At 49.9% G+C, this 27,818-nt stretch overlaps 1 protein-coding gene across 1 annotated transcript in view; it reads right to left on the bottom strand.

Moving 5' to 3' along the window:
• The window catches only part of LOC306670306 (ephrin type-B receptor 1-like), a 307,350-nt gene extending 280,866 nt beyond the window's left edge, over window positions 1–26,484 (bottom strand). The window contains exon 1 of the mRNA XM_079154992.1: window positions 26,078–26,484. Within this exon, the coding sequence (XP_079011118.1) occupies window positions 26,078–26,135 (58 nt within the window). The 5' untranslated portion in view covers window positions 26,136–26,484. The remainder of the gene's footprint in view (window positions 1–26,077) is intronic.
• Between the last annotated feature and the right edge of the window lie 1,334 nt (window positions 26,485–27,818).

Here is a 27,818-nt window from a genome sequence, read left to right as displayed (position 1 = left end):
AATGAGGTGAATGGAAGCAGAAAGCACTTTGGAGCAGGAAGGCGCATAGAGCAAGGCTCTGCAGGGAAAGGCTGCAGCCATCCTGTTCACGAGTGGGACGGGATTACATTTGGCCACTTTAAATGCCATGTCAAATAAAATCACAGGCAATCCTGAAAAGTGTTTGAGCAACTTTCTGGCTTTAAGGAGTAATCCTTTTGCAACTAGAATGAAAAAAGAATAAATATGTGTTGCTCAGTGACCCCCATCACCCTGCACACCACATCACCTGTAGCTCAGCTCACCTACAGCCAAGGTCTCTGTGAAGAATGGTCCATCCCAGGACTTGCAAGAGGCTAGCAGGCGGGCATGCTGACAGCAGCTACCATGCTAAGTCACCACCTGGGCACACCTATACGGAGGACAGCCCTTAACTGCATTGTGTGGCAACATGTCAGGTGACCAGTCAGGAGCCAAGGGGCCTAGAGGTTGGATTCAGGGTAAGGGGTAGGGACACTTGAGGGCTTGCCCCTGAGGCTTTCTCTTATACCCAGGACACATCCCAACTCTGGGGTGAAGCAGGAAGACCTCCCACCTCCTGCACTCAGCTGGGGCAGCACGCATGAGGCTTCCTCTCCTATGTCCCCATTTCCACATTGTCTTTCACTTTTCATTTAACTAATGTTCTCCTGGATACAACTGTCCAGGAAGGAACCTCTGTGCAGTCCCAAGCTCTGAAATGCCCCCCACCACCTACACACATACACACAACTGTACCAAACCCAGGTTGGAGGAAAGGGAGATTGAGAAGGCAGAATCCCCGGGCTGAGACAAACAGTGCCCTAGCCTCCCAGTGTTACCATCCCAAGCAGGATCCCGTTCGCACCAGAGCTTGTCACCTGCAAGAATTCACAGAGAAAGACACAGGAGTCCTCTCTGAACATCAGAGTCATCCTTAGAGTATTTTAGGTTTCTGGGCCTCATTCACATTTCACCTTGGGTCACATGGGTTTACCTTTTTCTCACTATTATTCTCCTTCCTTATCTTCTATCCTAACTTTTTTCACTTTATTGACCAATTCTCTTAAGCAATTAGTTCCCTGGGGGATTTTTTAAAAAATCATTTTATGATCTTTTTTATTTCTATGTAGTCTTCATCTTTAACTTTTAAAATCCTGTGATGGTTAATCTGACATGTCAATATGACTGGGCCACAGGGTGTCTAGAGAATTGGTTAAACATTATTCTGGGTCTTTCTGTGAAGGTGTTTTTAGATGAGATAACATTTCAATCCGTCAGACCGAGTGAAAAAAGACAGACCCACCCCTTCCCTTATTGAGTTGGCTTCATCCAATAGGTTGAAGGTCTGGATGGAATAGAAATATTAACACTCACCTGCATGAGAGAGACTTTTCTCCTGCCTTTAGACTTGAACAAGCACATCAGCTCTTCCTGCACCTTGGGCCTGCTGGCCTTCAGACAGGAACTACCCCATCAGCTCTCCTGCGTCTCCCGTGTGCTGACTTACCCTGCATACCTTAGGACTTGCCTGCCTCCATAATCACATGAGCCAATTTTTCAGAATAAACCTTTTAATAAATAATCTTATTGTGTCTGTTTCTCTGGAGTGCCTGGCCTAATACCAAAATTTTCTCCTTTTTAAGACTCATCTGAGTTTTATTTCTTTTAACCAGAAGTGAGAACAGTAGGTGCAGGAGGAAGCACAGAGAGTTCTAGGAAAAGCAAAGGCAGCTGAGGGCCAGTGGGGATGCCCAGCAGGTACCCCAGACAAACATCAATAAGAAACAACCATGGAGAACTTGCTGTTAAAGAACCACTCCAGCCCCAGGCATTGTGGTTGCTTGTCTTTGCATAGAATAATCAGCATAAGTTTCTGCCTGTGATTAGAGGGCCCAGATCCCACCAACTGAAGAGGTGCCCCTAAGTATCTCTTGCCTCATTCTTTTCTTCATAAAAGCAGCCAGTTCCTGGTCTAAGGGGACAGTCTATAAAGGCTGGGAGGAAAGAAAGGAAAGGATAAAGGAGCAAAAAAGGAATTTCCCGAGCCATCTGGTGCGAAGCCTCTGCTGAGGGGAGGGAACTCTCCTCCCTGGCCCTGGACTGCAGAGAGGCTGTGGTACTGCAGTAGGGACACTGCCAAGTGCTCTCTAAGCCTGTGTCCTCTTCCCAGATATGAAGTCTTGCTGCATCTCTCAACTCCAGTCTGGGTGGGACCAGGAGTGGCCTTTGCCGGCGGGGTGGAGGAGGAAGTGATGTGTCCCTCCCTGCTGAGGTGGGTAGGGGCAATATGCCTTCCTCCCTCAGCATCTGTCATCAGTATCCATCAGCACAGGTCCCTGAAGGATGCGGTGTGGAAATGGGGAGGGGCAGAGCCTCGTCATCAGCCACACTGGACAAGGATGTGAGTGAGATTAAAGCAATTGGAAGGGTCAGTTGTTAATTAGCTGACACTGACTGAAATCAGAAATTGGCATCAGGGGTGTCCATGTATCCTCTGAGCTGGGCCCCCCAACACAACAGCCAGCAGGAAGTAGAGGAGGGGACATTTGGAGGCAAGTCTGAGCTGGCGGACTGTACAACAGAAACACCCTACTCCCACCAAGGGCAAGGGTGAGAAAAGCATCGGCCCTGGGAACACAGGGTCCCAAGCAAAGAGTAGCTGCGAGAGCAGTTTCTGAGCATCTGGGGAGGGGGGCGGGTCTGCAATGGGGAGACCCAGCTCCTGCAGGCAGAACCCCCCCACAACTGCCTTGGGGGGGAAGAGGACCAGAGGCATGGGGGAATGAGAGGGGGCACTTTTTAAGTGCTACAAGCCAAGCTGTGCCTGCACCAAATACTCCATGTATGACATGATATCTCAATTGCTTGTTCCCAAAGCCTCTATGAGGGAATATGACTCATGCCCAATTCACAGGGGAGGAGACACCCACAGAGTGGCCAGGCGAAGACGGAGACCATCAAATCAGCACCACTGTCCCTCCCTCGTGGGAAAGGGATTCATCAGAGGGTGCTACACGCTGCCAAGTGGCCCAGTGAAAGACACCAGTGCACAAACAGGACACTCAGCCCTTGAAGCCTGGGGAGGGAGAGAGAGACACCAAACAGGAAGCAGCAAATGATTACAGAATGATAAGACAGAGGTGTGTTTATGCCTCCTCCACTTCCATTTCACTGAGCTGGGTTAGAAGTTCACCTCTGCATGCAGCAAAAATCCCACCTGCCAAAGCATTATCCTGTTTGATAATCCATGTTTAGGCCCTTCTCTATCCTGCTGAGAGGGCGGCCTCTGCTCAGAAGCTGGCCACTAAGCTTTCCTTTGTTGTTTGAAAATGAAATCTCCCACGTCCCACCTCCACCTCTGGTTTTCTGCAAGGCCCCAGGTTCCCCTCTGTTTCTCAGCCTCCAGTCATCCTCCTGCTCACCCTGAAACACTGCACTGTGGGAAAAGAGGCCGCCTGCATGGAAGGGCCTCTGGAGACAATGTGACTCTGCCCAGCAGCATGGACACCCCATGCTGAGGTCACACATTACAAGCCAAGGAAAGCCCTCTGCAAACACCCAGCTGGCTGCCTGTCAACCTCCTAAACAGGGCGCCAAGGACTTTGAATATTATTATACAAGAGCTGGGCCATAGGTTTAACTTCCTGTTGGGTGAAAGGTCACAGCAAGTTGAATAGAGAAAGTACCACCCACCCACCTCCCTCCCTCAGGATTACAAATTCTATAGCCATGACCCTGGACTGTGGGATGGTCACCTAAGGGGCAAATGCTGGCACCTGGATAAGACATCCCTTTCCATGTCTTTTTTCAGTACATGGTGCTTAGCAAAGTCAGAGGACTAGAAAGTCCCATGAACTTTAGATGGGCTAAGAATGGGGTAGAGGAGGGACATTTGGAAAGCCACTTGCTTGAGGATTAGGTAGGGGATCAGAGGCACGAGTCATGCAGAGAAGCTTATGAATGTGGAAGGTAGACCCCGGTCCCCTTCTGTGTCTGTCACTGCAGCTTCTCACTCTGGCTGGGATGTGAAGTGTTGGACCTGATCTCCCTCTATGGTGTTGACCACTCAGATAGGCTTGGGCCAGGAGCTGACACTGTCCGCTATAATCAATCTCATCCACCATCCTAAGAATAACAGCTTGCATTTCCAGAACAAATTTCAGTTTACAAGCCTTTCCTATGTCTCAGTTTCAATTTCTACTCAACAACTCACTGCAGTGCCCAGAGAAGAGGTTTGGCCCCGTCATGCCAACTGGACAGGTGATAAAACTGAGCCTCAGATTGATGAGGTGACTTTCTAAGATCATCCACTGCTAAATATGAGCCAGTTGTCCGACTCCCAACACCAGCTCCTTGCGTGAATTCACATGTCCAGTTCTAGGGGCAGGGAGGGGTCAGACACCAGGGAACCCAAGCTCACTCCTCCACCAGGAGCACCACCCAGCCACCTCCGGCCCTCAGGGCTGCCTTGGTCCTGCCATTCTGGTCAGGGGCCTGGGAACTGGTGCTAGGAGGACCAAGACATCTTGCCCTTAAGGTCTGAAAGTGGTGTATGGAGTCGAGAGCTGCAAGTCCCAGTGGTGTTTTAACATTGAGGACAAGTGATTCCCAGGGCCACAGAAGGAGGAATGATCAGACTGAGGACTTCCAACTGTATTTTTAAACTTTATTTTTTATTTATGAATGAGGCAACCGGCCTATAAGTTGGAGTTTACAGATATGATTATTTTTAATTATTATATTAAAATATGATTATTAGGTGCTTGGTGCCCCCTCGGATTTCTCCAGGAGCGTCCCTTTACCCTTGTCCTTGTCTGTGCTTCCCTTTCCCCACAACCTAGATCTTGGTCTAATGAGAGGGAATCCTGGAGAGGGTGCATAAGGAAGCAGGGGCCATAGGCCCTTTCCTTGCCGGGGTGCTGGGAACATCCAGGCCTGCTCACTTGGGACGAGGTTAAAGTCTGGGACTCCTGAGACTCCTGGTCAAGATGTGTCCTGTCAGGTTACTGAACTTCACCCTAGCATCTGGAGCGCTGGCCCTGTAGGTCTATGGGAGTGGAGAGGACAGACCTACACACTAGCAGTGTGTGGACCAGACAAGGTATTGGCTGACCGAGGAAAAACTGGGGGAAGAGTCTGTCTAGAGGAGGCAGCCTGGGGATCTGCTTAAAATGAAAAGGGCCCTATAGAAGAAGTGACAATCGTAGTGGATAACACAAGCTTTAAACACATGATCTAGTATCTCTCCCAACTATCTATCAGATCAGTACCGCCATGCCCAGTTATCCCATGAATAAACTGAGACAATAACTGAGAAGTGAAGTAGTCTGTCCAAGGTCATCAGTAGAATTCAAATTCAGAACTGTTGGACTCCAACTGTCCACTAACCAGCTTCAGAACAAAAAGCCCAGTTCTGTCCATTCAGGAAGCAATTTAGGAAGCTCTCAGAGGCAGGAAGCAATGGACAAAGTCCTGAAGACATGGACTGTGGCTCCACCACTTACCTTTGGCAATTACTCAATCTTTCTGCATCTCAATTTCCACGGTCCCACCAAGGTACACTGATACACACATACCACACCGTAGCAACGGTTGACTCTGTGTGGTGGGCTATGGGTGTTCACTGTACTGTTTTGTACTTTTGGAAATATTCATAATAAATTAGGAAATAACAAAATGTCCCCAGGTCGAAACTGATATATGACCCATCACAAAAAAGTCCTTGGCATCAAAATAGCTGAATAAAAATAGCTACACCAAACAGCTGTGCCAACCCTCTCCTAGCCTTGTGGGAATATAAATTGGTTCAGCCTTTTTGGAGGGCAGCTTGTACCATTCATCAAAGTTTTAAAAACAAAGTGTTTTTTCTTAAACTCCATTTTTTTTTTAATTTTGTCATTGGTGTTTTGTAATTATACATGATAGTGGAATACACTATGCCATGTACATGCATACATGTAACAATTTGATCAATCTCAAATAACAGCAATTGCACAGGAAAGGTGTGTGGATAGAAGAGAGAACTTCCAAATGATTTGTATCCTGGTCACCCATTTTTAACATTTTTCCATATTTGTTTTTCCATTCTCCTCCCTCCCCCACCATGTATTTTACAGTATAATAAAATATAACAGATCATAACAATATAGAGGCATTTTTGGATTACACATAATTTATTATATTTTATGCACACATTTTCTTGTTTATATATTTTTCTCCATGAACCCTCTGAGGACAGGACACACGCCGTTTGCTGATTCCGTCGTCAGTATTTATTTTCTAAGAACAAAGATATTCTCTCAGTTGATCACAATACAATGATTAAATTTGGAGAATTTAACATTTTGTTATAATTCTTCCATCTATTGAGCCCCCCTCCCCTCTTAATTTTGAAGCCCATACTACAATTTTATCAATTGTTCAAATGTCCTTTAGAGTAATTTTTTTCCTAGAACAGAATACAGTAAAGGACCTTGTGTTATATATACTTTTCATGTCTCTTTAGTCTTCTTTAACCTTGGAATAGTTCCCTTTTAAAAAAAAAAAAAAGTTCAAAATGGGTTTGCTAAATTGTTTAAAGAGGCCGCTTCTCTGATGCAAAAGGGTCTGGAGCCTGGGACCCCAGACCCACATAGCACAAATTTCAGTGGTTATGAGGTGAGGCCTGAGACTGTGCTTCCAACACACTCCTATGGGAAGCCCACAGCCTGGCTTGCCAACATACACTGAGCAGAAGACCATAGCAGTTTGTGAAAACCTGATCCAAACACTTGCAAGAAACATCTTGCTTCCCTCTGGGTGAAGCCTTTTTGGTGACGGCAGCTGGGCCCTGCAACTCAAGATGCAATGAGTATGCTGAACTGTATCTTTCAGGATCACCTCCTGGGCTTTCTGGAGCTATGAAGTCCAAGACAGAGGGTCACATGCCACAGAAGTAGGCATCTCTGCCAGTTCCCCATTCCAGATGATTTCTACCTAGGACAAGGAAGCCTGTGGAGAAGGGAATTCCTATCCCTGCTTCCTCTATGAGCACAACCCCACTATTTCCTTCAAGAGGTGCCCCTTCCTCCAGGAAGCCTTTCTGGTTACTCTAGCCCAGTCTGATATCCCTGTCCTCTGAATACCCAAGTGCCTGGCTAGACCACTGAACACCCACTTGCATGTAATGGCTATTTCAGGGTGCACTGCCTCTGCTTCTGTTCTTTCTCACTCAAGTTCAAGGTCCAGTTTACCCAAAGGCTTGCACAAGTGGGAGATCCCTTCAATGACAGATTTCTTGTCTGAATGATCCTCAAGTCTCTCCCACCCAGCACCATGGATATTAGTCCTGTCTCCACAATCAGGTCTTCAGGGTTCCTCTGCTGCTGCTGCTTTTGTTTGATACAAATTCCTGGTTTTATTGCCATGGTGGTACCAGCATCTTCTTCCTGAGTGATCCTGGGCAGTGTGACAGGGACCAGTCCATCCGTCCATCCTTTACTGAATGTCTATTCTGTTCAGGGATAGATTCGGGGGGACCCTCTAGAAATCTCAGACAGCTGGGGAGCTTGCCCTTCCCAGAGTCAGAAGAGCTCAGAAGCTTACTTGACAGCTCAAGAGGTGTTTGCAAGGAGTGACACCGCACCCAACAGATCACACAAGTCAAGTCCTTGATGACACCACGGCAGACCTGCACATCCCTGTCATGTGTCACCTCCCCCATGATTGCTGGGATCGCTGGTCATCAGCATGCAAATAACAGCAAACCTGGATGGGGTACCTACATTGTCCCATGTCAGAAAGCCTGCAGAATCCTGGGTGCTCGTCGGAAGCTCAGAAATGAGCCAAAGGCATTCGCCATGGCTTCAGTGCAGCACACACTAGAGAGGCCGGAAAAACCTCAGAAGTCAGAGCAGACAGGAGAAAGTAGACAAGCAGTCCCGGGGTACCCAACACTTCAACAAATGGGCCCAGATCTAAGAGTCGGGGCCTTAGCCTTGTGTGCTGCCTAAGTGTAATTTCAGACCACATTTCATTAAGTAACCTACTGTGTTCATCAAGTTTGCATCACTGTGACCCACATACCTGATAAGAACAATTTAGAAGAGGAAGTTTATTTGGGCTCCCGGTTTCAGAGGTTCAGTACATGGTGGACCGACTCCATTGCTCTGAGCCCAAGGTAAGAGAACACTATGGCAGAAGGGCATGGTGGAGGAGTATTGCTCTGTTAATGGCAGCCAGAAAGCAGAAAGAGCCACCATGGGGGCCACAGGAAAGATAAACCCACAGAGGGCATGTTCCCAGGACCCACCTCCTCCAACCATGCCCCACCTGCCTACAGGTACCACCCACATAGTCCATTCAAACTAGGATGGCTTGGTTAGCTTACAGTGCTCATAAGCCAGAAATTTCACCTCTAGGTATTCCTACATTAACACAGGAGCTTTTGTGGGGACACCTCCCATCCAAACCATAACACCTGTGAAAAATCATACCTGTGGTTTGCATACATCATCCCCCAAAAACTCATGTGATGAAGTCTCAGTCCCCAGTGCAACAATATTTGGAGATGGGGTTCTGGGGAAGTGACTGGATCGTAGGAGCTCTGACCTTATCAGTACATGAAGCTACTGAGAGCCAAATGGACTCCTGGGGGCAGTGGGAATTGTACAAGGTGGGACTTTATTGAAGGAAGTAGGTCACTGAATGCGTGCACTGCAAGGGTACTACTTGTCCCTGGCCTCTCTCTCTCCCTCTTTCTTCCCCCTCTTTCCGTGCTCTCTCCCTGATTCCTGGCTATCATGAGCTAAACAGCTTACCTCCACCATGTCCTTCTACCGCCATGTTCTACCTCACCCCGGGCCCAAAGCAATGGAGTCAGCCAATCATGAACTGAGACCTCTGAAACTGTGAGCCAAAATAAACTTTTCCTCCTTTAAGTTGTTTATATCAAGACTTTTGGTCTCAGGAACAAAAAACTAACACAACCCCTTTCTCCATGGCAAGAAAACCTCAGAATCAAGAGCTACTGTGATGAGAAGACCCTGGAGAAGAAGCTTCTGGTTGCTTTTTGCTGCCACCACCTTGGTGGCACCCCAGCTGCTTCTTCATACCCAAGAGTATGGTGGCGTAAGGTTGGAACCGGAGGTGACACATGGGAATACCTGGAGTGATATAATCCAAGGTGATCTGCTGAGGATCACACGATCCCATGATACAAGCTCACTTCCAAGGTCCTGACTCCTCTATGGGGACACTTATCTTCCCAACTGGTGACAATCATCTCTCTTGAAAAGATCATTGTCCATCCCAATCCCACTTGCTGGAAATGAGACACAGCAGGTACCAGTTTGTGGTTATCTCAGCACCTCAAGGCAACACAGACTGACAGTCGGGAGGCAGAATCATCCTGATGCATCCACATATGTTGAAAATGGACCATAACAGACAACTGAACAACAACAACAAAGTGGGCAAAAGATCCGAACATCCATTATATCAAAGCATAGACATGAATAGCTGATAAGCACATGAAAAACACATCATCAGTCATTAGGGAATGCGAATGAAAACCATCAATAAGATGCCATCATCCACCCACCAGAATGACTAAATTTAAAAAGATTGACAATACCAATTGTCAACTGGGAGTCACATACACCGCTGGTGGGGATACAAAAAGGTACAGCTACTTTGCAAAACAGACGGGCAGCCTCTTATAAAGTTAGGCTTACATTTGCCATGGTATCCAGCATTTCCACTTTGAGGTATTTACCCCAGAGAAATGAACACCTATTTTTCATTTTGCATCCGCATAAAGACACGTACTAAAATGTTCACAGCAACTTGACTCATAAAAGTCAAAAACTAGAAGGAAATGTCTATCCACCATTGAATGGATAAACCAATTGTGACGTATCTGTACAATGGAATACTTCTCAAGAATAAAAAGGAGGGCTGGGGATAGAGCTCAGTTGGTAGAGTGCTTGCCTTGTGAGAACAAGGCCCTGGGTTCAATCTCCAGCACCACAAAAAAAAAAAAAAAAAAAAAAAAAAAAAAGAATAAAAAGAATAAAAAGGAAGTAAGAACTGACTCACGCAGGTGCATGGATTAATCTCATTTACATTTTGCTAAGTGAATGGAAACAAAGACTACGTACTATAGGATTTCGTTTATATGAGTTTCTAGAAAAGGCAAAACAATAGAGTGAGAAATCAGATCAGTAGTGGCCAGAGGCCAGGGTGAGGATGGAAGAATGACAATCAAGAGAGGGAGGGTGAGAAGGATGTTCGACATGGAGTCTGCATGGTAGCTGCAAGACTGTGCTCATTTGTCAAGCTTCCTAGAACTGGACACTGAAAACTTCATTATCTGTAAATTAATCCTCAAGAAAGCTTATTTTTTTCAAAGAACAGACCCGGATTCAAGAAACTATATTCACATCCTTTGAAGTCAGAACGGACATTTGGCAGGTACACTCCTACACAGCCTCTCTTGTTAAACTTGCTGAAACACATTCTGCCCCGCTGGCAAATCAGCACAGCCTAGGGCTTACCCGCTCTTCCTTCTTATGGGCCCCAGGACCTCTCCCAGACCCAATAGCTAAAGGGGTTAACTGATCAGCAGGGGGTTTCTGGACCAGCTAAGGGGTGCATGCTTCCTGGTGCCACACTGGGTAAATGTGATATTAAAAAAATATAGCTGGAGAGAAAACGGAATATCGACCTCGACTCTAACTCAGCCAAGGGCTGACTAACTACTGCCAGGCTTCTTTCATGGAGATCATGCATCTCCACAGGGACAAACCCTGACTGTTGGTAGGGACAGAGAGTAAAAGCAGCTTAGGTTTTATAATAGTGGTGGTCTGTCAAAGGCCTCAGTACATAAGCTGTTGTCCAGGACATGGCTGGCATTCACATTTCATAGCATGGGACAGTAAGAAAAATACGTCTAAAAGGCTTTTGAGGAACATCATTGAAAATCAGATTGAGAAATGCTGGTTTAGATGCAAGAACTCCATGACAGAGACAGCCAAGACACCAGAGCCCCTGCCCCTCGCCCAAGGGTGTAATACCCACCTGGGACCTTTACCCACATGGTGGATCGCTGTTGGCATGGTAGGATGGGAAGTGGGAGATCAGCTGAGATATGGGTGAAGCAAAGAGGAGCGACACATGCCCTCATGATCCTTCTTCACAGAACCCACCCTCCCACGAAAGCCAGTCACCGTCCTCCCTCAGTTCTGCAAACCGATGTGAGGACCTCTGGGTACCAGCACCTAGTAAGCCTCAGCTGTAGGTGCTTAAAGATGGCTACACCTAGGACTGCACCCTGGGGTCTCGCAGGGAGTGAGCAGAAATCCCAGGCCCGCACTCTTTCCTCCCCAACATCCTATCTCTCTGTCCCTGTCTGGAGCCTGCCATGGCAGAACAGCATACAGCACGTTGGTTGCTTCCAGCGGGTGCTAAGTAATGAAGACAACTTCCAAATGAGAAGAAATTAAGCACTGTAGCTGAGTCCTCGGCTTTGTCAAGCTCAGCGGAGCCAGGGCCTCCTTGGGAACGCTGGCTTTGTGCGCTGATACATTATGACAATACTATAATTGTTCTTTCAGTCTTTCCCAGATATTTAATAACAACGTGAAGTGGGAGTCGCAAAGGTCAGTCCTACTGTAGAATGAGCGTTGTTCTTATTGTCCTTTTCTGAATACCATCTTCCACTCACCAGGCTGTTCCATGCCAGTGAGGCCTGGCGGTGGAGGCCCGCTGCTGTTACACAAGCCCCACCACCTACTCAGGGTAGAATATTCTAATTTGCTAGATGGTCCAGTGCCACTGTCTGTCCATATCATCTGCCTAAAAACACCCACAAGCACACGCAGAGACACACACGCTCTTCCCATGCAAAGCACACCTTTGAGTCCATGAATGAAAAGAATAGCAAATGCCAGGACCAGAGAAATGAAGTAGCAAATACATGTGGTATATTCACTGGGACAACAGGTCAGTGAGAAGTGAAATCTCCTAGGCCTTTGTAGTTAATGAATCTCATACCTACGCTAAACATTCTCTTCGGATTTATTGCAAAAGCTTACAATAGTTGACAAAGAACAAGGAAGCAGTAATGCCCAGAGCCCTCATCTGTCCTTGGCATGTTCCTGTTGCCCACCTGACCTTGGGGGAGTCAATCCACCTCTTGAACCTAAGCTGTCAGATCCATGTAATGGACTTCATTCACTGACTGTCCCAAGACAGGACCCTCCTCCAATACTGAAATCTCTGATTCTCTTGCTGAACTATATATTAGAGGACAAATTCCTGAAACCAGAGGATTATCCAGGGGGCATTTTGGTGCATGGGCTGCTTAGAAGTCTGCATGCTCAGAAAAGGCCAGCAGTAATGGCGTTATGTATGATTCACGGCCTGTGTGGTGTTCTGGGTAAACGTGCTTCACATCTGGGCAGGGCTTGGTTTGGTAACTCGGGTACCATAAAAGAGGGCGATGTAATCTTAGCTGGCTGTGTCACAGAGCAGCTTTGTACCTGATCCTGAGGGCATGATAAGGAACTATTGAGATGCAAATGAATTGGCAAATACTTAGCAGCAAAATATCAGAAAAGGGTGGGGAGGGGATGCTCTGAACAAGTTAGTCAGGTGAGTGAAAGGAAAATTACTTTCTCCTGATTGGGAAAAGAAAACCACAGGTTTTCATGCAGAGCAGGAGCATTGTGCTACTATGTTTAAAAAAAAAAAAAAAAAACTGTTCTTTTTCTGCTTGGCTGGGAGGAAAGTTAGAGCCAAGAGCAGAGAACTTGCAGGAGCAAATAAAATCTTCCTCTGATAAACTCCTAAATAGATTTCTGATGCCGATCTCCCTCAATTGAGAAAGAAACATCTAAAGTATGAGTCTGCAAAGGACTTTTAATATCTGCTGTTTTATACAAGCCTCAAAATCTACGGGGGAGAAAAGTACTTAGAAACCTATGAATAAATATTCCACTGATGTAAAATGGAAATTGTGGGTAAGACTAAGCAATGATTGATGATGGAGGAAAGGGGGCAAAATGAGTCACCTCGTCCCTGTGAGTCTGCGTTTCTTTGACTCTTGCTCTCCACCGACTGTTCAACTGACACGCGGGGTTAAGTCACTCTGGAATCTCTACTGGAACCCCAAAGGGTTGCAGTGAGACCTTAGGGTCTCTGCCCATTGGTTTTCATCTTACCTCACAATGGGAGCCCTACTCCTGCAGAGGGGAGTCGACATACTGAGTCTTTCAATCCCGGTCTTTAGCAAACGATCGCTGCTATCCATGCTGTCACCCTTTTGAGTGTGAGCACAATGCCCAAGTATATGGGGAAAACTCTCATCAAGAAAGAAGCCAACATGCCCAGTTGCCTCCAGCTCTCCATTCCTGGATTTCCAGGCTTCTATTTTTATCCATCGCCCTGGCTTCCTCACATCTTCACCCAGGACCGTGACAGCCACGGACATCATCTTCTGGTCCCTTGGGCCTATGTTCTTTGCTTTCCTGCACATATTTCTGTCTCACCATCCCATAATTGTTATCCCAGGAACACTGCATGTGTGGTGAGTAGCTGCCAGTCCAGTACTCATTTCTGCTTCCCCTGGTAACAGCACCCTGACATTTTCGTGAGAACCAAGCCTCCCTCATTTCAGGCCAGACAGCTCCAATAGGCCTGAGCTAACTTTCCAGCCACCATCAGTTCTAGGGACAGGTGGTCATGTGTCCTCAGCCTGGCCAGTGAGTGCATTTCACCATCTTGTGGACAGATCCTGGTGCAGGGAGTGGCTCGGAACCCAAAGGAGACCAAGGGGACAAAATTTGAAAGACTCTTTCAACAGCTACTGGAAGTGAGAATTTATCTTTCTCTGAACTTTCAAGAGGATGTGAGTCTGAAGCTGCCCAGACGACACATGGCCATCACCGGAGAGCCTGCCAAAGGATGAAGTCATCATGAAGGACTCTGGGCTGATTATTCTCCATTCGTTCCTACAGATCCATCCTTTTCTTGTCCTTTTTGGTGCCTCAGATGACTGACCCCCGTGAACTGCACCAGCCAGGCTTCAGGTCCCTGCCTCACACCGTAAGGTAACGGCAGGAGCTAAGGAGAGAAGGAAGAGCTCAGGGGCGAGCCCTCTCCCCTGCCCCCACGCGTGGTGTAGGCAGCAGCTGCGCCCCTCCTTCTCCATCTAGCTGCTCTCCAGGAACCCCTCGCCCACGCTGCAGCTCTTGCCAGGGGCTGACAGCCTTGGGAGGAAAGGCTTCCCACTCCCATCAGACCCCAGGTCCGTCCCTAGGCCAGTTGGTTCCCTTACCCCTCTCCACACTCTTCACAGAGTTTCTTCACTAAACTCTCCTCAAATAACCCTTGGAGAACGCCATCTGCTTTCTGCCAGGACCTTGGCTGAGACAGACACAGAGCTAAGGAGTGAAAAGAAAAGGCAGACTGAGTCCAGATACGGCAACACTACCCCTGGGTATAATCCTAACTCAAGTCCCAAACAGTCCAATAATGACAGGTGTCAGTAATCGCCCCTACTCTCTGTTTTCCTCCAGCCTCAGCTGAACATCTGTCACTATAAGCACAAGATATGGCTAATGGTAAAGCCTTTGGTGGAGAGTCTGGACCTGTCTTTCCTGAGAAAGGAGTGGGAATGGCCTCCAGGCTTGGTTTCTGGTCCCTACCCACTGCTACCTCTCTGACCTGTCCTCCAGACTGTCTGTCTGTCTGTCTGTCTCTCTCTCTCTCTCTCTGCCCCCCCCCCCACCACACACACACCTCATATCCTTCCTCTTAGAAGTATGACCCCCTCCCTCATTTGGTCTCTCCTGACAGTTGGCCTGAAACCATCACGCCGTATCTATCAGAGTCCCTGTTGTGTCCTATTACAGCTCGTAGCGTGAGACGTTCTGTCTCTCCCACCAGTCTGGTAATCAGTGAGCTTCTTGAAGGAAAGGCTGGCTGCTTTATCTCCATGTTTCCAGCTTCAAGTACAAGGTTTCTCACATAGATGCTCAATAAATGTGTTCTCAGTGGGGACTCACGAAACAGGTGGCTCCCAGACAGAGCTGACAGTTCTGCCTCTCTTTTCCTCCCCTACCCCCATTCACCCCTGTAGAATGTGGGCGTTCGGGCCTGGGAGTGGCTCAGCCCTCACTTGACACCCTAAGGCAGCCTCTTCCTTCTTGGATCAGCTTGACTGGACAGAATTGCATAATCAAGCCAAAATCCATCTCCCCTGCAGAATATTCCCCGAATCTGCTTGTTAAGGCCTGTACTTCAAGAATTCTCAGAAAGACAAAGATCTTCCCTCTCTCCACTTTGTAGTCCAAGCCTGCACCCAGCACCCTCAGTCACACCACCCATTTGCTCTCCCTATAGCTCTGTCCTGAAATTATACCATGCATGTCCCCGAGCAGGGAGTATGCTCAAAAAGGCGGGAACATTTCCAGCTTTGTGCACACTGCCTGGCACACAGTTGGAGGGTAACAGGTTTTTGTTTAATGCTGAACGAATGAGATACCATATATCTGCTCTCCCTCCTCACTTCCCTCAAGACCCTTTCTAGTTTTCTCTAAACCATTTTTCTTCTATGACTGCCAGGATATTTCAGTGACCAACTATTGTACAACAGACCAACCAAAACTCGGTGGTTTTGTGACAACATTTCTTTTGTTCATGATCCAGAATTTGAACAGGACTTATGAGGACAGCTTGTTTCTCCCCAATCAGAGAAAGCAGGGATAAAGGATAAAGCAGCAACCATCTGAAGACTCACTCACCATGTCCAGCATTTGAGGCTGGCTGTGGGCTGGGACATGTATTGGGGTTGTGCCTAGAACATCTGTGTGCCCTATCCCTGTCACCTGAGTTTCTTTATGATGTGCTAGTTGGGCCACAAGGGCATACATCCCAGGAAGAATAAGTCAGACAGAAATGCTATCATCCTGTATGACCTGGTCTCCAACGTTACACAGCATAGCATCTGCACCCTTCTACTCATTATTACTATAGTGAGTCATAAGGTTGATCCAGATTCATGGGGGAGGATTTAGGTTTCACATTTTGATGAAAAGAATATCAAAAAATTTCCAGACCTAATTTAAATCATAGCCTAGGACATGGCACAGTTTTATAAGTGTTCTATTCATTTTTTGAGAGTAGAAATTTTAATTATTCTCTCTTAGCTGCAATTTTCAATAATAATAAGTTACAAAATTGTGGTAATTAAAGAATGTATAAACAATTCATTAAATCAACACACACTGCTGGGCACTGTGGCATACAGCTGTAATCCCAGCCACTGGGGAGGCCGATGCAGGAGGATCACAAGTTTGAGGCCAGGCTGCATAACCTAGCAAGACTCTGTCTCAAAATTCAGAAAGGAAGAGAGTGGGGCTAGGGATGTCCCTCAGTGGTAAAGCACCCCTGATTTCTAATCCTGAAAAACAGCAAAGTCACCAGCTACTGTGCTGGGAGTTCCATAGCAATTGAGAAAGAGCCCAAGAGCCGTGAGGTCCCCAGCAAAATAAACACACAACGACACACGGGCATGGAACATGCTCCCACAGAGGGAGGTAGAGGTGGCTGTGGTGGGACGCAGAAGTGACCTTATCCAGCCTGGGGAGAGGAAGGAAGACTTCCAGGAGAAGCTGACCACTGTGGTCAATTCTGAACAATACGTTGGGATTAACCAAGAAAAGATCAGTGGCAAACGCAACCCAAGCTGAGCCAGAAACTGCCTCTGCAGAGGCGCGTGGGCAGGAGGGACAAGGGAGCCTCTGCGCAGATGAAAAACCACAGGCAGCTGCAGAGCCCATGCGCCTGTAGGCCCGTGCGTGCGCGTGTGTGCCTGTGAGGGAGCAGGAGGCAGAAGAGGAGTCAGAGGGTGAAGAGCCTTTCTGGGTCCCGACGGTGCTAAGGCGGGGCAAGAGATCCATCCGCGGTGACCTGGTAAAAGCAATTACCAAGTCGTAGTCTGACATGCAATGTACGCCCTCAGCATATCCTTCCAGTCCCTGGCACACCCCCAAAACTCTATGGACTTTTCTGATGGTACTGAGACCCCATTCCTTGCCCTGAAGTTCACAGCCAGTGCCCCACCACCCTAGAGAATATGCCTAGAGTGTCAAAGACCTGGGTGGGCCTTCCAGTCCTGTGACTATGGGCCTCTGGAGCAGACAGCCCAGCAGCAAGGTTCAGGAGCAAGAGTTCATGTGACACCACCTGGAATGAGGCCCCTTCCCTGTCCCCCAGCTCACGGCCCAGATCCAGCCTCAGTGTCAATGAGAAAGGCAGGGCAAAGGTCCTATGTTGATGTGCTGGAAAACAGCAAGAGGAAAACATCAGGACAGTTAACTGCAGGGCCCAGCTGCCTCTCACAGATAAGGCATTTTCTCCTGGCCACTGAGGAGGAAGCTGCCAGCAATTATACCTGGTCCTCCTGCTCGGCCCTCTCCATGATCATGGCCCCCCGGGGACTGGCCACTGTCCAGTGAAACTCGGATGCTGAGGGGTTTCTCTCCTCCCACCCTCCCGTGTGCTCTCCCATACCTGAAGTTGAGGTTTCACTCCAAAGTCTTCCTCTACATCTGTGGGGGCTGCCTCTGACCAGAGAGATGAGAGCAACCAGCACTCAAGGAAGCTCAGGGCCCCACGCCAAGGCAGCAGGGCCGGCTCATGAGGAAGAAGCTGGAGAGGGCCCGAAGGTGAACACTTGTCATTGAAAGGGACCCCCAAGAGATTCGCACTGTGCCCATCCCCACACCTCCCCCACACCAGGGTCCAAGCACAGAAGCTGCACTGCAATCATCTAAGCATCACAGCTCACCAAAGATGCGAGTCAAAGAACATGCAGCAGAATAAAACAATAACGACCGTGGCGGGGATGTCAGCACGGAGGTGATGTGCAAACAGGAAAACGCAAACCGAGAAGGACAAAGGTTTTCCTGCAGCTGCAGAACAGTGGGTGGCTCTACAGAATGAAAAGTGGTCCTGCAGGGACCCAACAGTGAACTCCAGAGGGGACTCTCTGGTATCTGGGATGTCACCTGGCAGGACAGAGGTGTAAACAGCTTGTGGTTAGTAAGCACTTCCTAATTTAATTCACAAATAAGCAACGTTAAATGGAAAAAGGTATTGAAGGGGAAGGAGACGCTAAGTTTGAATCTTAGCTCTTGAGTCAGTTAACCTTGCCAAGCCTCAGCTTCCTCATCTGTAAAATGGAAGAAAGAACGGTTGGACACTAAGGGTGTGGGGATCACTACATACAGAAGATGCTCTGTGAGCAGACGGGCGTTTGATCTAGTCCTGGCTCTAGCGTTGCCCAAGTGCAGGATTTCTGGAAATTCACTCCCCTTCCCTAAACCTCTGCTCCAGTTCTACTTCTGACACTTGGAGACCATGCAGACAAGCCAGACCCCTAAATGGCTCCCCTGAACTTCAGAAGCCCCAGAATCAATCCCAGAAACCTGAGAAGCTAGTGCCAGGCTACAGCCTTGGACCCCTGCTCCCCTCGACTGCCTCCTTCCCTTCTGGCCACCTGCCTCTGCCCATTTCTCTGCTCATTATCACCTCCACTGGGGGATGGAGAAGCAGGGCAAGCAGGTTAAATTCAAATCGGTCATTTTGTCACTTGCTGCCAGGAAACGGGAGGGGAGAGATGAGAGAGGCAGGGCCTCAGGTGCAATCTGTGAGCAAAAATGAGTCCTGATAATTCTCAGGAAATCTCCTCTATGTTTCCACAGTGGCCCTGTTCTGCTACGGAGAACTCTGGGGTACCTTTCATGAGCAGCGTCCTCAAGCAGTGACAATGGTGTTGTCCGCGGGTGCTGGGAGCCACCTGACCTGGAGGAACGTCTGAACTGGCGATGGAGGGGAAACAGCTTTCTCCTTCCACACCTCTCCCTGTTAGCCAAGGGCATCATCCTGAACTCACATCATCACCGGGGTCATGATCGTGTCATAAAAGGCCCCAGACTGTCAGCTCTGGATATCTTTCCACTGAGCACACTGGAAAGGAAAGGTACAGATGTATGTGACACTTTTCCTGCCCTGAAACACCTTAGCATAAAGAAATGCGCCCATTCCCTAGGCAGTGGAAAGGAGACCTTCTCAGTCACAACGTTAGAAGCAAACTTAACATCTAGTTGCTCTGCGAGACACCCAGCAAGTGACTCTGCATGGTGCTCATGGGGACCATGGCTCCACGCTGTCTACCCCATGGAGGCCTGAACCTGCTGCTGGCCATAGGAAGCCCGTAGAGCAGGCTCTTCCCCAAGGGGGCACTGGGCTGAGGCCCTTTTGATTCTGGCCAAAGTCACTCTCACTGATCTTGGATGCCTGGAAATCGGGCACTGAGCTGTGGACTGCAGAGCCTTTGCCAGCCTATGAGGATCCAAGCCACACCCTCAATTCACCAGGGGATCACCCTGCCCCAGATGGGGCTTTGTCCACAACTGCCAGTCCCCTCACCTCCACCACTGCTTCTGCCTGGGGTGTGTCCCAACCCCAGACCCCTGCGGCTCTGTCCATATAAAGACCCTCCCCAGCCTGACTCAACAATGAAGAAACTGAGGCACAGGGAAGGGAGTTAATGGGTCCATCTGCCGTCATCAGCAGAGAAGAGGCCACCCACTGCCCTTCAACATGCCCCACTCCACCCCGCCCGATGCCACAGAAGGCATACTCACACCAGAGGAGCGATCAACAGAGCCAGCAAGGTGATTCTAAGATGTCAGAAATCAGGGTTTTTTGACAGAACAGGTGGCCCTGAGCCAGCCACTCTGTCCCCACTTTAAGCACAGTCAAGCACTCTGACCCAAAGGCCTCTGCCTATAGCTGCAATTGAAATGGAATCTGCAGAAGGAGCTAAAGAATTTCACATGCAAAATTTTTCTTTTAAATATGAAATTCCTCCCAAGGCATTACTTTATTATTATAGTAATTTCCTCAGAAGGGCAGACATCCAATGCTCTGTTTCTCTAGCACCTTTGGAGACATGGAAATCTAATAGAAATATTCAGGTTGCTTAAGTGGCTAGTGCAGAAAAGGGAGAAATAAAGAGAGCTCTTCCAAGGAACGCAGACTCCTGGAATTCAGGTGTAGGGATGTGCACTTAATGGTCAGGTGGGGCCCTGGAGCCCCCGCTACTACCCTCAGAATGTGAAGGGCACCCAGGCTATCTCCTCTGGGGATTCGAATCTCTGATCATATCTTCTTTGGGAGCACTGGCCAGGACAGGGAGAGGAGCAAAGATGCCAAACATTCAACTGGACTCCCAAGGGAAGCCACGGGCAAGGGACAGTATCCAGCCCTGTCTGTGTGTGCACTGGGTGGGAATGGCATGGAAGGTAGGCAAAGGGGGCAGGAAGAAGTGACATGGAAACCAGTGCTTGACCTTAAGTGTTAAGACATTTTGCTCATTCCTCTCCCATGATCATGGAAACCTGAGGTGCCCAGTAGTCAACCCAGTGCCCAATGGCCAGAGCCTCAGTTAGCACCCTGGGTCCCACCAGTGGGTCCAGACTGCCCTGAACCTTCCTTCCTGCAGTTGCCACAAACATGGCAGAGTGAGGTGGTGTGGCTAATAACATAGTCCCTAGAACCTGACTGCCTGAGTTCAAATTCATGCTTGGTTCTTATAGTCATGTGACCTTATCAAATTACATAACTGCTGTACACCTCTGTCTTCTCATCTGAAAAATGGAAGAGGGTTTGATAAAAATACCTACTTGATAAGGTTGTTTTAAGGATTAAGCGAATTAATTTATGCCAAGTTCCTAGAGGAGCTAGCAGCAGCTATTTCCAAATCCACTGATGCCAGGCTGCCTGCATCTGATTCATCAGGGGCCCTTGTTAAAAATGCAGATGCCCAGGTGATTCAGACTCTGTAAGTGCAATGAGGCAAGACCAGCCAGGATTTCTGACTGCAGTCCAGTTTAGAACAATTGTCCTGGGCAGCGTTTCCAGGAAGCACCTACATCAGGTTCTCCTGGGAGGTCTATTAAAAGTGCTAATTTTCAGGGCCCATCCAGACCTGCTGAACTTTTGGGGTTAGGACCCAAGTCTATAGCAAGCTTCCCAGACAGACATGAGCTTTCTTAAAGTCTGAGGACCATTGGCTGAAGGATATTTCCCTATTTGGGCTTTCAAAATTGCCACTACCCTTTGCCCACGCTGGAAAAACTCTAGGATTTTGAATCTTAGTGCTACTACTGAGAACTCTTAGAGATTAGCTCTAAATGATTTTTAAATTTAGAGAACACATAATTATCTTGAACTTTAATATCATCTGTCTTTCTTTTTAACCTAGCACAGAATATAGCCTCATAATGGATGCTGCTTGTTCCAACAGTCCTAAGGTTTAAATAGGTGGGTAGCATGATCCACTGGACACACAAAGACATTGTGACCACTAAGTGACTTCCCCCAAGTAGCAGAGCTGGGAGAAGAAGAGATAGGTGGAGTTCTCCTGCTTTAAGATCCTGTGATCCATTTCCACCCCATGTGGATTATAGTCCCATTCTTATGGCCTGATCCATCAACTCCTTCTCCTACCCCAAGCCCATGAAATTCATTCAAGAATCTGGAGAACAGGTAGATTATGATAAGTGTAGGGTCCACGTGCTAGATCTAGAGGAAGGGTTCACGGTGTTGCCCTGCATCCCCTGGCTCCATTCCTTCTTTGGTTCAGTTTGCTTCATGAACGATTACTTCCTAATGAGTAAAATCAAATAGGAGCCATATCATGCCTCTGCCTCATGGGTTTTTCCCAAAGCATATCTTGATTATTAGGATTCATCCTAAGTAGGGGACAGGGCAGGGGTTTGAGTTCTGGGTTTGGTGAGCATTGGTTGACAAAAGGCAGGAGGGACTGAAGGAGGATCCAATGTGGCGAGGCAGGCTCTGCCCACCCCCCATCTTTAGGAGCATCGACAGCTGCTGGTAGCTCTGCTCCAGCAACCAGGAGGTTTGGACTGAAGTTGGGGCTGACTGGAGCTTTGCAGCTGTTTCCATTGCCAGGACTTTTCCCTGGTTTCACCAGCATTTCACTAATGGCTTGCGGGGGACCCTCCACAAACACTGAGTAACAGCAATCTTTCCACAATGCACAGAAAATAAAATCAGCTAATGGACAGAGTTTTCTCAATTTTACTTTTTCCCCCCAGGTTGTGTGTGTGCGTGCACATGCACGTGTGCTGGGAATCAAACCCAGGGCCTTGAATCTGCTTCCGCTGAGCTATACCCCCAGACATTTTTTAAAAAAATCTTTGACACCTGCAACTGCTTGAGGGCTCAAGCCTGCTCCTGGACACCCAGAACAGGTGCACACAGAGCAAACAAATATTTACAAAACAATGCAGAAACAGCCAATCACCACCTAGATATTGTAGACATAGGAGCTTAGCGGGGGGTTTTCCACTATGAACCTGTAATGGAGACGTAACAGAGTCCAAAATGAGTACAGTGGAATTCTGCGTCCTGCATTTCAAGGTGGGGCATGCCACAAGGAGCACAGGAAGACACTCAGTCATGTACTCATGCATCAGTAATGCCCAGTGAAAACCCACGACTTGTCAAGCCCAGAGAAGACTACCACCCTAACACGTGGACATTCAAGGGTGCCCAGTCTTGCCCTTCATCCAGGCCACACCAAAGAGCAGATCTTCTGGGGGTGTTCTAATCAGGCAGTCCCACACACTGAGGCTACTACCTGCAGGAGCACGGTCACCCTGTGGACAAAGGAGATGGAGCTGAGAGGACACTATGAGCAGTTAGCAGTTTCAGTTTGCTGCCCCTGCAAAGGGCCCACATGCTCAGTTCAGGGATGCCCATTCCTACAGTGGGTGTCTGCTGCAAACACGACCCATCCCTGCTGCTCTGGGAGCACCTCAGAAGGAGCCCCCACAGCCTCCAGATCCTATCCAGGGACAGCTCAGAGAATCAGGTGCTCGCCTTCTCTCCATGGACACCAGCAGCCTCTTCTCAATTAGCTCTCAGAGGTGGCGTGAAAAGACAGCAGCTTGAAGGAGGCTGAGGAAAGAGGCTTGGCTTAGCATCCCTGCCTCCCTAGCTTATCTTGCTCCCCTCTGAAAATAAGACTCAAAAGACCTGAAGAGTCTTTTTCTGCAGTGCCATCTCTCTCCCCACAGAGCAGAACTGGCTGGAAATGGGGAAGGGGAAAGGGGGAAGGGGGAAAGGAGGGGAGAGGAGCTCTTTCAGGCTGGGTTTCCCACCCACAGCCAACCAGCTTCCTGTCTGATGATATGCAAATTAGAGCTCCTTGGCCCCACCCCCACTGGACAACTACGTACCTGCCCTCCTTCCTCCCTTCCACCCAGGCATAGGGTGGTATGGGACTCTAGGCAGAGGAGCCCTCCCTCCTACCTCACCTCCCTCTTTCCCTTCTTCTACCTTCCTTCCACCCAGGTGTAGGTCACATCAGGTGCTGCAGTCATCTAGCCCCATCTCCCCACCTATGAACAGTGGCCTATGACTGCCACTGTTCTTTGTGCCTGCCTAACCTGAGCTGAGGACTGCCTGGTAGCTCTCCGGTCTCAGGGCTACTTGCCCTGGGTGGCAAGATCCCTCTGATCCCACTGAAATTCCCGCAGAGACCCTCGGAAAAAGAAGAAAAGATACATAGTGGCTGGAACGAGCAAGGAGAGGCACCTCCTGGCCACAGCAGATTTAGGACGAACCGGCTATCTGTGTAGATGGCTCATTGATTCACTTTTCAGATAATTATTCCTCACTCATCACAAACCAAATGATGCTGGCCCCAACCCAGCCAGGCAGGCGGGAAGGCGGCTCCGTGTGTGGAGAGTAGAAAATGAACCTGCTTCTGTTCATTCGAGGAAAGGAAGGAGTGAATGGTGTAGTATCTGCGCACTGAGCAGGGACGGAGGGGCTGCTTTAATATTCTGCTGAATGTGGTGTTTCTTTTAACCCTTGCTGGACAGATTTTCAGCCCACAGAATACGGCTCCTTCCTGCCAGGACACTGGCAAAGTTTCCCCACTCCACGGAGAGAAGGGCCACAGCTCTCAGATAGGCAGCCACAGCAGGCCTGCATTACACGACCCTGCATACCAGGCTGGACGCCGGCACAATGGCACCCGCGAGCAAGACAAGCAGACAAGCTGGCTAGCCAAAGAGAGGGGTCTCGGGAGGAAACCGCAATCTGAGGTATGGTTGGTTCCCATGCATTTGCTTTCCAAACTATTTCGCTGGCAAACATGCCCCTCATTCATGTATGGGGACACAATCCAAATCAAGCTCCCCAAAGTGAACACCCATCTGGTCTCCCAGAACCTTTGGGGGTAAGAAGAGCAGCGGGCACGACCCAGTCTCGCACCAGCGAGACGCCAACCCAGCTACAAAGTCTAGTCTCCGTCGGTTGCAAAGGCTTTTTTACACGGGCTTTGTCGCCCTGTTTGGAGGTGTACAGACCCTCGATTTCCTTTCTATTTCAACTGTTTCCGCACGTGTCTTTGAGTAAGTCAAACCCAAGCATCCTTCGCCGGGGTGTTGACCGCGCTCCTTAAGGCTCCAGTCCCCTGCACGTTCCAAAAAACACCTCCCTCCCCACAAAAACCAGCAGGCTGACTGGGCAGCGGGAGCCAGAGGGCAGGCAAAAAGCTACTTTCAGAAAACCAAGCGAGAGCTTTCTAGGCTTTGATCGCCGCACCCCCGCGCCGCCACCAGAAAGAACGCGGGATGTGGTGGTCTTCCCAAAGGCTAGGGCATCTAAACCGCGCCTCAGGGTTCGGATTATTCCCGCTCTTCGCTCGGAGGAGGGCAGTGTGTTCCGGAGGAGTCGGGGGTTGAACCACAGTGTTTGGCGAAGAGTTTCCACTGGGCATTGAGACACAATTTCGCGAGGAACGTGCAACCCAGCTGAGCGAGTTCCCAGATGGGAACGCACCGCCGGAGCCAGGAGCTGGGTCCCTTCGGTGCCGAGTCCCCTCGCGGAATCCACCCCGCGCGGGATATCGAGAAGAGAGGCTGAGAGTCGGGCTGCGGCGGTGCATCACCCCTAGAGTTGCTTCCTTCCCAGCAACTCCAACTCCACTCTCCTCCGGAGCTGTGTTCTAGGGAGGTGGCCCGCGCTCCGCTACGAAAAATGGGGGCGGGGGAAGAGGGCGGGAGGCGGGGAGCCGGGCAGGGATTTCCCACTGGGATTCGCGGGCGCCACTGAGCGCTTGGGCTCCTAGTGCGCCAGGCGCGGTGTCCGCGAAGCGTGTTTTCTTGACCACCAGCCTGAGGCACAGCCCAGGTTGACCTCCCAGGGACAGTGTTACTGCCGTTAGGCTCCCAGCAACCTAGTCTCCATTCCCGGGACGGAAGGGAGGTCGGGCGAGTTTAGGCAGGACCAACATTCACCCCAGTTCACCCCTGTTCCAAGGCAATAAAGGTGTCCACCTCGCCCCACTGACCCTGGAAAGATGCAAGCCCGCAGGTTCCCGGCTCACCAGTTTTTCCAGGGTAGAGCCAATGAACTCGGCCCCTCTCCTTCGGTGGCCACTTGCAGGGTACCAGGGCAGGGCTTCTCTAGCCCCGTGCGCAGCGCTTGCCTGCTGAGCCCAGAGTCCAGGAGCCATGGACAGAGAGCTGAGGAAATGAGGTGGCGCGCGGCCGCTCAGAAGCGCATCAGTGCCCGGGATAGAAAGGGGGCCGACCGGCGCCCATACTCCAGAGCCTGATGGCCCAGGGCGCCCCTACCTCCCCAACGCCCAGCACCGCTCCGACCTAAGGCGCTTGCACCGCAATGCAGCGGGATCCGAGCTCTCCGAGCCCAAGATGCTGAGAATCTGGGCTGTCACCCAGCGCCCGGGACGCGGGAGCTGGGGTACTCCGCGAGCCAGCTGCTGGCGCAAGGGCTAGTCGGGGACACGCCAGCGGGTACCGCCCCAACTCGGCGCTTGACGGCGGAAGGGGCTCTCAGACAGCCTAGCCCTCGGGTTCCAGGATGCGGGCAACACCAAGCAGCCAGAAAAACCCCGCGAGCTGCGGGCGCGGCAGCCGGGAGGCGCAACCACCAGCCGCCAACTTGCTCCGCTAGGGTACATTACCTTCCATAGCGGCCGCTGCGGATGCCAGGAGGAGCAGCAGCAGGCAATCCAGGGCCATCGCCGGCCGGCGGCCCCCAGGCCGAGCCTGAGCCGAGGCGGCCGCGCGGGGAGAGCGCCGCGTCCCGGGGCGCCGCTGCGCTCCCCGCGGGTGGCTTCTCCGTATCCTTTCGCGCTCTAGCCGGGACCGGACTCCCCGGAGCGCGGCGTGGGCGTGGACGGGAGTGTGCGCGCGTGGGGCGGTGCGGGCGCGCGTGGATGTGGGTGTGCATGTGTGTGTGTGTTTTTATGGGAGAGGTGGGTGTGTGCGTGCGTGTGTGAGCGAGAGGGCGAGGGAGAGCGAGCCTGGGAGAGCGCGCGAGAGCGTGTGCGTCCTGGTGTCACATTGCGAGCTACAGCGGAGCCTACGAGAGGACAGAGCCGGCCAGACTGACGGGGGAGGGAGCGGGATCCCCCACCATCAGCTCTCTCCCCACCCCTAACACCTCCTGTCCAATCAAGGAATCAAACCTGCAAAATTCTCCCATCCAATCAGGCGCGAGCACCTCCTTACAGTGGCATTGTTAGTTTAAGAAAAACTTTTGCTTGCAAGGCTGTGCGGGAGGGCTCCGAAGGCGCTAGGAGGGATCCGGGCTCCCCCTCGTGGTGCTCTCGGAGAACCACACCTACCTGCCCCAGCTCCCCAGGCCCAGGAGTAGGGGGCCCAGCAAAGAAAGGGGTTGAGGCCCCCTGCCCTTACTGCCCACCAGGAACTGCATGGATTTTAAATATTATCTTCTTTCATCTTCTCAGCTACAAGGCCACCTCACCACTCTATTTATCCAACTCCGGTGGCACACCCTGTGCCTCCTCTCAGTATAGCTTCACCTTCCAGTTCAGGGTGTACTTGTTAATGAGTTTTGTCTACTGTGGGTCTCCTCTTATTAAAGTAAGCTCTCTATTCTTGTCTATTTTGTTTACTTCAGAATCTTCAATGCCCACAACAGCACCTGGCCCATGAAAGTGATAGGATATGTCTGTGGAATGAGTGAATAATGTTCAGAGAATCTGAGCGCCGCTGCCCCAAGAGTACACAGGACACTAGACATGCTTCCTATCCGGCTCCTCACTGCTCTTTTCCCCCAGAAGGCTCTGGCCACGTTTAATGTTTACTGTCCAATGCATTCTGGGAGCACTGACCCCAGAAGACCACCTCAGAAAGACCAGGAGTTACATAGCTAGCCATAAACCATCAGAGGAAGCAATGGAGGCAGCCCAGGGTCAGGTAAGGTGAGGGGCACAAAGGCAGACACTTGATTGTGGGCTTGGTGGTTGGGAAGGACTTGTTCAGGCAGTAGCAGGGTGTTGGAAGTAGATTCGACTGACAGCTTTGCTTTCTTTTACTGTCTCTGGAGATGGCCAGAGTATTCTAGATTAGGCACCTGCCTTGAGATTGGTTACATATTGTACTGGAGACGGGTCCTTGCCTCCTCCCCAAAGCTAGGACTGATGATTGACTGGTCCTGCAGGGTTAAGGAGGACCCTAGGGGGCATAGTTGTTACTGGGCTAGCAGTATGCAATGCTGTGGCTCTTTTTAATGACCCTGCTTTGCTAAATCAGTTCCTCACCCTGTGTGTTTAGTCTTTTTTGCTGAGGCTGCTTCTGCTCCGCCTCTCCAGACTCAAGTCCCCCAATTCTGACCATTATTTCCCTCCTAAGCTCTGACTCAGACTGCCTCCTTCTTCCTCTGCCCTCTATCCCACC

This window comes from Sciurus vulgaris, assembly GCF_902686455.1.
Source record: "Sciurus vulgaris genome assembly, chromosome: 10".
NCBI classification, from domain to species: Eukaryota; Metazoa; Chordata; class Mammalia; order Rodentia; family Sciuridae; genus Sciurus; species Sciurus vulgaris.
Note: the sequence above shows the minus strand (reverse complement) of the source record. Positions and strands in the feature narration are given on the sequence as shown.